Here is a 12,795-nt window from a genome sequence, read left to right on the forward strand (position 1 = left end):
GTGTCTGGGTGTCAGGGTGTCTGGGTGTCTGGGTGTCTGGGTGTCAGGGTGTCTGGGTGTCTGCGTGTCAGGGTGTGTGGGTGTGTGGGTGTGTGGGTGTCAGGGTGTCTGGGTGTCAGGGTGTCTGGGTGTCAGGGTGTCAGTGTGTCAGGGTGTCTGGGTGGCAGGGTGTCAGGGTGTCTGGGTGGCAGGGTGTCTGGGTGTCAGGGTGTCTGGGTGTCAGGGTGTGTGGGTGTCAGGGTGTGTGGGTGTCAGGGTGTCTGGGTGTCTGGGTGTCTGGGTGTCTGGGTGTCTGGGTGTCAGGGTGTCTGGGTGTCAGTGTGTCAGGGTGTCTGGGTGTCAGGGTGTCTGGGTGTCTGGGTGTCTGGGTGGAGGGGTGGCAGGGTGTCTGGGTGTCAGTGTGTCAGGGTGTCTGGGTGTCAGGGTGTCTGGGTGTCTGGGTGTCAGGGTGTCTGGGTGTCTGGGTGTCAGTGTGTCAGGGTGTCTGGGTGTCAGGGTGTCTGGGTGTCTGGGTGTCTGGGTGTCTGGGTGGAGGGGTGGCAGGCTTTCTGGGTGTCTGGGTGTGTGGGTGTCAGGGTGTGTGGGTGTCTGGGTGTCTGGGTGTCAGGGTGTCTGGGTGTCTGGGTGTCAGTGTGTCAGGGTGTCAGGGTGTCTGGGTGTCTGGGTGGAGGGGTGGAGGGGTGGCAGGGTGTCTGGGTGTCTGGGTGTCAGTGTGTCAGGGTGTCTGGGTGTCAGGGTGTCTGGGTGTCTGGGTGTCAGGGTGTCTGGGTGTCTGGGTGTCAGTGTGTCAGGGTGTCTGGGTGTCAGGGTGTCTGGGTGTCTGGGTGGAGGGGTGGAGGGGTGGAGGGGTGGCAGGCTGTCTGGGTGTCTGGGTGTGTGGGTGTGTGGGTGTCAGGGTGTCTGGGTGTCAGGGTGTGTGGGTGTGTGGGTGGAGGGGTGTGTGGGTATCAGGGTGTGTGGGTGGAGGTGTGTCTGGGTGTCTGTGTGTCTGGGTGGCAGGGTGTCAGGGTGGCAGGGTGTCAGGGTGGCAGGCTGTCTGGGTGGCAGGCTGTCTGGGTGTGTGGGTGTCTGGGTGTCAGGCCGTCTGGGTGTGTGGGTGGAGGGGTGTGTGGGTGGAGGGGTGTGTGGGTGTGTGGGTGGAGGGGTGTCAGGATGTCAGGGTGTCTGGGTGTCAGGCTGTCTGGGTGGAGGGGTGTCTGGGTGTCTGGGTGTCAGTGTGTCAGGGTGTCTGGGTGTCAGGGTGTCTGGGTGTCTGGGTGTCTGGGTGGAGGGGTGGAGGGGTGGCAGGCTGTCTGGGTGTCTGGGTGTGTGGGTGTGTGGTGTCAGGGTGTCTGGGTGTCAGGGTGTGTGGGTGTGTGGGTGGAGGGGTGTGTGGGTATCAGGGTGTGTGGGTGGAGGTGTGTCTGGGTGTCTGTGTGTCTGGGTGGCAGGGTGTCAGGGTGGCAGGCTGTCTGGGTGGCAGGCTGTCTGGGTGGCAGGCTGTCTGGGTGTGTGGGTGTCTGGGTGTCAGGCTGTCTGGTGTGTGGGTGGAGGGGTGTGTGGGGTGGGAGGGGTGTGTGGGTGTGTGGGTGGAGGTGTGTCAGGTGTCAGGATGTCAGGGTGTCTGGGTGTCAGGCTGTCTGGGTGGAGGGGTGTCTGGGTGTCAGTGTGTCGGGGTGGCAGGCTGTCTGGGTGTCAGGGTGTCAGGGTGTCTGGGTGTCAGGGTGTGTGGGTGTCAGGGTGTCAGGGTGTCAGGGTGTCAGGGTGTGTGGGTGTCAGGGTGTCAGGGTGTGTGGGTGTCAGGGTGTCAGGGTGTCAGGGTGTCAGGGTGTCTGGGTGTCAGGGTGTCAGGGTGTCTGGGTGTCAGGGTGTCAGGGTGTCTGGGTGTCAGGGTGTCAGGGTGTCAGGGTGTCTGGGTGTCAGGGTGTCAGGGTGTCTGGGTGTCAGGGTGTCAGGGTGTCTGGGTGTCAGGGTGTCAGGGTGTCTGGGTGTCAGGGTGTCAGGGTGTGTGGGTGTCAGGCTGTCTGGGTGTGTGGGTGGAGGTGTGCTGTTACAGTGAGTGAGTACCTTGGGCTTCTCCCCGTCACTCTCGGTTGCCATGACGGCCCCACCGTCACACTCGTTCCCTGCTCGCGGCCCGCCGCTCCAGCACTTCCGCGCATGCGCATCACGAAGGTGAGCAGTGCGTCCCGCTCGAGACCGGAAGTGGTGTCAGCTTGCCTCCGAGTCACATGACCTGACCGTCACTCCGAGGGTCACAGTGTGTCACATGACCTGACCGTCACTCCGAGGGTTACAGTGTGTGGAGGGAGGGATTAAGTGTCTCTGTCAATTAATGAATTATAATAGACACTGATGACAATCAACAACTTACATTTGTATTGCGCGCTTCACGCGAGTAGCATCCTGGAGCTCTTGGAGCAATTGTATAATTGCATTGACAGCAGTCAGCAGCACAGCTTTAATAATAATAATCCTTGCATTTGATATAGCGCTTTTCACGTCTTCTCGACGTCCCAAAGCTCTTCACAGAATATACTGTAAAGTGAATTGACTGTCTTGTGTGGGTGAAGCGCGGCAGCCGATTGCACACAGCAATGTCCCACAAACAGTCATGGATTGAAAATGACCAATTTATTATTGTTTTGTTTTGGAGGGATTATTACAGCTTTCAATGTAACATAGCTACAGAATGTGACTGTTGCTCGGCTTGTCACTTTTTCAGACACCCCAGACACCCTGACACCCAGACACCCTGACACCCAGACACACTGACACACTGACACACTGACACACCTCCACCCAGACACCCAGACACCCTGCCACCCAGACACCCAGACACCCTGATACCCAGACACCCTGACACCCTGACACCCAGACACACTGACACACCTCCACCCAGACACCCTGCCACCCAGACACCCCTCCACCCAGACACCCCTCCACCCAGATACCCAGACACCCTGCCACCCAGACACCCTGCCACCCAGACACCCTGACACCCTGACACCCTGACACCCAGACACCCAGACACCCAGACACCCAGACACCCTGACACCCAGACACCCTGACACCCAGACACCCTGACACCCAGACACCCTGCCACCCAGACACCCTGCCACCCAGACACCCAGACACCCAGACACCCTGACACCCTGACACACTGACACCCCTCCACCCAGACACCCCTCCACCCAGATACCCACACACCCTGACACCCAGACACCCTGACACCCAGACACCCTGACACCCAGACACCCTGCCACCCAGACACCCTGCCACCCAGACACCCAGACACCCTGACACCCTGACACACTGACACACTGACACCCACACACCCTGACACCCAGACACCCTGACACCCAGACACCCAGACACCCAGACACCCTGACACCCTGACACACTGACACCCACACACCCAGACACCCAGACACCCAGACACCCAGACACCCAGACACCCTGACACCCAGACACCCTGACACCCAGACACCCAGACACCCTGACACCCTGACACACTGACACCCACACACCCTGACACCCAGACACCCTGACACCCTGACACACTGACACACTGACACACTGACACCCAGACACCCAGACACCCAGACACCCCGACACCCTGACACCCTGACATCCTGACACACTGACACCCACACACCCTGACACCCAGACACCCAGACAGCCTGACACCCTGACACCCAGACACCCTGACACCCTGACACCCTGACACCCAGACACCCAGACACCCTGACACCCAGACACCCAGACAGCCTGACACCCTGACAGCCTGACAGCCTGACACCCAGACACCCTGACACCCAGACATCCTGACACCCAGACAGCCTGACACACTGACACCCACACACCCTGACACCCTGACACCCTGACACCCAGACACCCAGACACCCTGACACCCAGACACCCAGACACCCAGACACCCAGACACCCTGACACCCAGACACCCTGACACCCAGACACCCTGACACCCACACACCCTGACACCCAGACACCCTGATACCCACACACCCTGACACCCTGACACCCTGACACACTGACACCCACACACCCTGACACCCAGACACCCTGACACCCAGACACCCAGACACCCTGACACCCTGACACACTGACACCCACACACCCTGACACCCAGACACCCTGACACCCTGACACACTGACACACTGACACCCAGACACCCAGACACCCCGACACCCAGACACCCAGACAGCCTGACACCCAGACACCCAGACACCCTGACACCCTGACACCCAGACACCCTGACACCCAGACAGCCTGACACCCTGACAGCCTGACACCCTGACACCCAGACACCCAGACATCCTGACACCCAGACAGCCTGACACACTGACACCCACACACCCTGACACCCTGACACCCAGACACCCTGACACCCTGACACCCAGACACCCTGACACCCAGACACCCTGACACACTGACACACTGACACCCACACACCCTGACACCCAGACACCCAGACACCCTGATACCCACACACCCTGACACCCTGACACCCTGACACACTGACACCCACACACCCTGACACCCAGACAGCCTGACACCCAGACACCCACACACCCAGACACCCTGACACCCAGACACCCTGACACCCTGACACACTGACACACTGACACCCACACACCCTGACACCCTGACACCCAGACACCCTGACACCCAGACACCCCGACACCCAGACACCCCGACACCCAGACACCCCGACACCCTGACACCCTGCCACCCAGACACCCTGACACACTGACACCCACACACCCTGACACCCTGACACCCAGACACCCTAACACCCAGACAGCCTGACACCCAGACACCCTGACACCCAGACACCCAGACACCCTGACACCCAGACACCTAGACACCCTGACACCCAGACACCCAGACACCCTGACACCCTGACACCCAGACAGCCTGACACCCTGACACCCTGACACCCTGACACCCTGACACCCAGACAGCCTGACACCCACACACCCTGACACCCAGACACCCTGACACCCAGACACCCAGACACCCTGACACCCAGACACCCAGACACCCTGACACCCAGACACCCAGACACCCAGACACCCTGACACCCAGACACCCAGACACCCAGACACCCAGACAGCCTGACACCCAGACAGCCTGACACCCAGACACCCAGACACCCTGACACCCAGACACCCTGACACCCAGACACCCAGACACCCTGCCACCCAGACACCCTGACACCCAGACACACTGACACACCTCCACCCAGACACCCAGACACCCTGACACCCAGACACCCTGACACCCAGACACACTGACACACCTCCACCCAGACACCCAGACACCCAGACACCCTGCCACCCAGACACCCTGACACCCTGACACCCAGACACACCTCCACCCAGACACCCAGACACCCAGACACCCAGACCCCCTGACACCCAGACACCCAGACACCCTGACACCCACACACCCTGACACCCAGACAGCCTGACACCCACACACCCAGACACCCTGACACCCTGACACCCAGACACCCTGACACCCTGACACCCTGACACCCACACACCCACACACCCAGACACCCAGACACCCTGACACCCAGACACCCTGCCACCCAGACACCCTGCCACCCAGACACCCCTCCACCCAGACACCCCTCCACCCAGATACCCAGACACCCTGCCACCCAGACACCCTGACACCCTGACACCCAGACACCCAGACACCCAGACAGCCAGACAGCCTGACACCCTGACACCCAGACACCCAGACACCCTGACACCCAGACACCCTGCCACCCAGACACCCTGCCACCCAGACACCCTGCCACCCAGACACCCAGGCACCCAGACACCCTGACACCCAGACACCCAGACACACTGACACACCTCCACCCAGACACCCAGACACCCTGACACCCAGACACCCTGACACCCAGACACCCTGACACCCAGACACACTGACACACTGACACACTGACACACCTCCACCCAGACACCCAGACACCCAGACACCCTGATACCCAGACACCCTGACACCCTGACACCCAGACACACTGACACACCTCCACCCAGACACCCTGCCACCCAGACACCCCTCCACCCAGACACCCCTCCACCCAGATACCCAGACACCCTGCCACCCAGACACCCTGCCACCCAGACACCCTGCCACCCAGACACCCAGACACCCAGACACCCAGACACACTGACACACTGACACACCTCCACCCAGACACCCAGACACCCAGACACCCAGACACCCTGACACCCAGACACACTGACACACTGACACACTGACACACCTCCACCCAGACACCCTGCCACCCAGACACCCAGACACCCTGATACCCAGACACCCTGACACCCAGACACACTGACACACCTCCACCCACACACCCAGACACCCTGCCACCCTGCCACCCTGCCACCCTGACACCCAGACACCCTGACACCCAGACACCCTGACACCCAGACACCCTGACACCCACACACCCTGACACCCAGACACCCAGACACCCAGACAGCCTGACACCCAGACACCCAGACACCCTGACACCCTGACACCCAGACACCCTGACACCCTGACACCCAGACACACTGACACACTGACACACCTCCACCCAGACACCCAGACACCCTGCCACCCAGACACCCTGACACCCAGACACCCACACACCCACACACCCTGACACCCAGACACTCAGACAGCCTGACACCCTGACACCCAGACACCCCTCCACCCAGACACCCTGCCACCCAGACACCCCTCCACCCAGACACCCTGACACCCAGACACCCAGACACCCTGCCACCCAGACACCCTGCCACCCAGACACCCAGACACCCTGACACCCAGACACCCTGACACCCAGACAGCCTGCCACCCAGACACCCTGCCACCCTGACACCCTGACACCCAGACACCCTGCCACCCAGACACCCTTAGCACAGACACCCTGATAACCTGACACCCTGAGCACAGACATCCTGACACCCTGAGCACACACACCCTGACACCCTGAGCACAGACACCCTGATATTCTGACACCCTGACACTCTGAGCAGACACCCAGATACCCTGACACTTTGACACCCTGAGCACAGATTCCCTGACACGCTAACACACTGACACTCTGAGCATAGACACACTGACACCCTGAGCACACACACCCTGACACCCCGATGCCCTGACACCCTGAGCGCAGACACCCTGACACCATGAGCACACACACCCTGACACCCTGAGCGCAGACACCCTGACACCCTGACCCTGATATTCTGACACCCTGACACTTTGAGCACAGATGCCCTGACACGATAACACACTGACACCCTGAGCACAGACATCCTGATACCCTGATATTCTGCCACCCTGACACTCTGAGCACAGAGACCCTGACACCCTGAGCACAGACTTCCTGACACGCTGAGCACAGACACGCTGACACCCTAACCACAGACACACTGATACCCTGAGTACAAACACTCACACCATGAGCGCAGCCACCCTGACAACTGAGCACGACACCCTGACATCCTGACACCCTGACACAGACACCCTGTAACCCTGAGCACACTCCTTGAGCACAGACACCCCGACACCCTGAGCACAGACACCCTGAGCACAAAACCCTGTCACCCTGAGCACAGACACCCTGAGCACAAAACCCTGTCACCCTGAGCACAGACACCCTGAGCACAAAACCCTGTCACCCTGAGCACAGATATCCTGACACCCTGAGCACAGACACCCTGACACCCTGAGCACAGTCACCCTGACCACAGACATCCTGACACCCTGAGCACAGTCACCCTGACCACAGACATCCTGACACCCTGAGCACAGTCACCCTGACCACAGACATCCTGACACCCTGAGCACAGTCACCCTGACCACAGACATCCTGACACCCTGAGCACAGTCACCCTGAGCACAGACATCCTGACACCCTGAGCACAGTCACCCTGACCACAGACATCCTGACACCCTGAGCACAGTCACCCTGAGCACAGTCACCCTGAGCACAGTCACCCTGTCACCCTGAGCACAGATATCCTGACACTCTGAGCACAGACATCCTGATAACCTGAGCACAGACCCTGATACCCAGAGTACAGACATCCTGACACCCTGAGCACAGACCGTGATACCCTGAGCACAGACACCCTGAGCACAGACACACTGACACCCTGAGCACAGAGACACTGTCACACATACACCCCAAGCAAAGACACACATACACCCTGAGCACAGACACCCATCACACTGAGCACAGACCACTGAGCACAGACACCCTGAGCACTGAGCACAGACCACTGAGCACAGACACCCTGAGCACTGAACACAGACCACTGAGCACAGACACCCTGAGCACAACACTGACACAGCCATAGACACAGACCTCCTGAGACACACTGAGCCACAGCCCCATCCCCATACACAGACACACGGCGCTCCACAGACACACTCACCATCATCCAGAATCCCAGCCACAAATTACCCCCTGCCCTCAACCCCTACCTTCATCCCCTCCATCCTCCAGCCTCACCTCCTGGCCCTCAGCCCCTGGCCCTGTTTATTTTGTCATTGAAACAATCCATTGACATGACAAACCAAGTCTTGCTGATGCCGGATTTTGTGTAGAATTGGAGTTTCTCTTTGGGATTGTTTCTAAGAAAGTACTAACATGTTTGTGTTTTTAGTCGTTCAAACTCCTGGGAATCTTGGATGTTCAGAACACTCCCTGTGCTCGAGAGTCTGTGCTGTACGGATCAGCCGGGGCCATTGCAGTTGGACTGAGTCATTTCCTGGTGACAAGTAAGCATTCACCTAAATATTTCAATAATCTTTGCCAAATGACATTGACAATATTCCTAATTATACTCTGTTCCTTAATTCAGAAACAAGTTTAACATGTATTATGTGACCATCCTCCCGGGGGTGACTTGCTTGGTGATGGAATGTCAGAATGAGGCACCCACTGTGCTGATCTCGGTAGTCTGGCTCCTGGTCTGCAATTCTCCATGCCACAGACCAGCCAGCCTGGCTCATTGGCGGGGTTTAAAGGGGCAGATTGCGGCAGCGATTCTCCCCTCTCAGCTCCAAGTGAAAGCCCTAACGGGTAGGGTGGTCCTATTATTATTTAAAACACTTGAAAGTTATAGGTCCCAAAACAAAACCCAGGTTATTACTGCTTGTGACCCCGCACTGACTAGTGTTAGAAATCTTAGATTGGACAACTATAGATTGAACATTGATATAGCACCTTATTACATCGTTGAGACGGTTCAAAGCACTTCACAGAATATATTACAATTCTGTGTAAATCTGTTTTCCAAATATATTGTAAGACTGTGTATTTGGGAGAAAAACGTGACGAGATGTGAAGTTTAGAAATGGTGAAGGTGAGGAATACCGCAAATAGGACTCCTTTAATGACTGGCTAAAGCTTCAAAGATTTCTAGCTTGTATTTATAATTTAAGAGTTTGGGAAAAAAATAAATGTATTTTTGGCTTCCCTTCCCCCACCCCACAGGCAGAGTGAAGCGATCCTTTGACTTTGGCATCGGAGGATTTCTACTTACAACTATGGGGACATGGTAAGTCTGTTTTCTATCAGTTTTGAAGCATTTTAATGCTTTGTTTAAATTTGCCTTCACACTTGCTTTTGTTTGGATTGCTTTCGCCTCTGAACTCCTTAAAGCGCTGACTCAAAGCGATATATGTTTCTGGCTGCTTTCCAGTATTTCATCCGTGTGGACATTCATGTGTGATCCTGGACAACGATGTCCTTCATGGTCCAATAACCATGGAGACATCATTCTCCAGGTTCACATGTGAAGAATGTCCACATGGATGAAGTTACTGGAGACCAGCCAGAAACCATGGAATCATACAAGCTGTTGCGGGATCACAGCTGAACGTAAACTGACTCGAGCTCAATTCCACACATGCATTTTCCAGTAACTGGTCAGTAGTACCTGGGAACAGCAGCACACCTGATTCTCCCTGTCCTAGCCCCGGACTGCTATTAAGCTAGTTGTAATGTACAAACTGCTAAAATGTGCTAGCAGTACAGACTGGGAATTGAATCTATAACCTTATATTGCCTTGTGTGCTACACCAGGCAGTGCTTTTAACCACAAGATTATTGGTGGAATTTTTTTGTGCTTTTTATTACCTTGTCGCCCTTCTTTCATTCCTGTGTGGGGTTGGTTAAATTATTGCTTTCACTGTGGGGACAGAGCCTTGTTCTTCAGGAACACAGTTGCTTGTGTGTCACAGTGAGAGCATCACATCACAGCTGATCCTAAAGGTTTTGTCCTCACTCAATCCTTTCAAGGATTCATTTTAAAAAAAACACTTGATGGTGTAATAGGAGGTAAGAACATAAGGAGATATGAACAGTAGACATTTTAGTCTGTCAAGCCTGTTCTACTATGTTATCAGATCATGGCTAAACTGCAACTTAATAACATTCCTTGCCCTTTTACTAAATCACCCGACAACCCTAAACGCTAAATATTCATCTGCCTCCCTCTTAAATATTCCAATTGAATTGGTGTCTACAGTCAACTCCTGATAACTTCAAGGCAAAAGGACTCAGTGATGAATTATCCAGAATGGCGAGTTACTCTTATGTATAAATAAATCCAGCTGAGATATTAAGAGTAAGATGACTTAAGTGGTAGTGACAAGTTAAGTCAGGGTTGAGTTATCAGGAGCTTACTGTACAAGCTTTTGGGGTAGTGAATTCCACATTTCCACAACCCTTTATGTGAACTATGTTTTCTAATTTGAGTCTTAATTGTTTTTTGCTCTAATTTTAAGATGTCCCCTTGTTCTGGATTTGTTTAACCAGAGGAAAAGTTTCTCTCCATCTACATTGTCAAATCCTTTTATCATTTTAAACAGCTCAATCAGATCACCCTTCAACCTTCTTACTAGGGGTGAAACATTCAGCTCATTATGCTTGTTCTGCTGATAGAGTTATATTCTGAAAGGTTTTAGATCATATACAGTACAATTTACATTTATGCAGCGCCTTTCATATCGGGAGGATATTTCAAATCACTTAAATCATATGGGTTCAAAGGGCCTATTCATCTGAACTTGTAAATGAATTTGGAGGCAGAATAATAAGAAGCAGATGACATATTTTAACTTCTTTTCAGGACATATTGCAGATATCAGAATGCAAAACTAAGAATACAGCAGCGAATGGTTCAGGAAGGCATGAGAAACAAGGTCATGTTTGAAGGGACCAAAATGGATCCAAACAGAAAACTGGAAAGTAGCAGCAGAAACGACCAAGAAGACAACTCATAGAAGAATCTGGTTAACAGCCAGAAAAATGTATGTCCGAGGGCTGAGTTACAAATATTGGTTGAAATACTAAACCAATAGCTGGGAATGTCTAGTTTTCTCTGTGAATGCCCTGTATAAAATAGAAATTGGGAATTGCAGATATATTCTTTAATAGGTTATCTATTATAAATATTAATGGTGTTTTGGTTGAGGAAAGACACTGATTTGTTGTTGCCCAAGAAAAGACAACAAATTACTTATAAAAAATCTAAAATAATTAAGATGAAGTGCTGAGACAACTATTTTGTGCCAGGAGTAAAACGATGCAGCTATTTTCTTTGAGGTCTTTGAGATTAGATAAAGACAGATGGCATCATGGTTTTAAGGCAACAGATGAATAGTAATGCACTGTTGATGTTTTGATCCGTGGAGCTGGTTGGACAAGGATCATACTGTGAGGTTTTAAAGAATACATTGCAGAACATAAGTTATGGAAATTATTTTAAATTATACACTATTATATAAAAGCAAACTCCGTTGAGCTCGATACACAATGACTGGATCTCTCATACTTTGTTTTCTTCTAGGGAATAATTTTGAGTGCAGGGCCTTGGGCCGTCCTCCAGACATGAAAGGCGCTATACAAATGTAACTTGTTATTGTTGTTGTTAAGCCATTTTGTCAGTTTTGCTCCAAGTGTAGGATAAGTAGGGTAAAGCTCAAATGAAATTAGCCCTATGTTAGTTAAACCAAAATTGGAAAAAAAGGAAGGCTCCTATCCACAGTTATACTGTATTGTGTCATGATGTTAATAAAAATATACCTTGAAATTAATGCAATTTAATGTTATAAGTACTTCAGAGTTTGAAGCTTACTATGAATATCTGAACCAATTTTCACTTGCTTCAAAAACATGTGCCTTAAATATACTCGGCCCCAAATCTGTCCATTTGATCCAGGAATCTGAATCTAATAATAATGACAATAATGCTTGCATTTAATATAGCTACTTTCACACCAGGAGGACGTCTCAAAGTGCTTCACAGGATTTACTGTAAAATGTAGTGACTGTGTATTTTGTTGGGGAATCTACAGAATCTACAGAATGAAACAAATGGACTGCTTGACTTCTGTCCTTGTTTGGTGTTCATTGAATGCTGCACCATTGCATTCAATTGAATGCACTGCACCTTTCGTCTCTGCTCACTGTGATCTTGTACATGCCTGTAAACCCTCGGCTGTTAAGTGCCTTGAATTGTCTTTCTGACTTGAAAGTCTCTATACAAATGTGATTTGTTGTTGCACTATTCTACATTAAGTAATTGTGGGAGACTTTGTGGCTAGGGATTGAGTGGTAAAATGAGGTAGCAAGCCACCCTTTCAACTCTGGTAATTCATTCAAATATGATGTAATATCACTTTTCTCTTGTTGATGACGGTAAGAGTCCCACATGAAATGAGTTATAAGATATGCTCAACCCAGTTGCTGGTTGCAAAAGACC

The 12,795-nt window shown here is 53.2% G+C and overlaps 1 protein-coding gene across 1 annotated transcript; it reads left to right on the forward strand.

Moving 5' to 3' along the window:
• Positions 1 to 8,688: 8,688 nt before the first annotated feature.
• LOC103181734 (cytochrome c oxidase assembly protein COX20, mitochondrial) lies at positions 8,689 to 12,127 on the forward strand (the record flags this gene model as incomplete). The annotated part of the gene is given in 3 exon segments (XM_007898396.2): positions 8,689 to 8,803; positions 9,522 to 9,585; positions 11,161 to 12,127. Coding segments are annotated over 3 exon segments (333 nt in total), but the record flags the coding sequence as incomplete, so codon positions are not given.
• Positions 12,128 to 12,795: the final 668 nt, after the last annotated feature.

Source organism: Callorhinchus milii, unplaced genomic scaffold (assembly GCF_018977255.1).
Source record: "Callorhinchus milii isolate IMCB2004 unplaced genomic scaffold, IMCB_Cmil_1.0 Scaffold3, whole genome shotgun sequence".
NCBI classification, from domain to species: Eukaryota; Metazoa; Chordata; class Chondrichthyes; order Chimaeriformes; family Callorhinchidae; genus Callorhinchus; species Callorhinchus milii.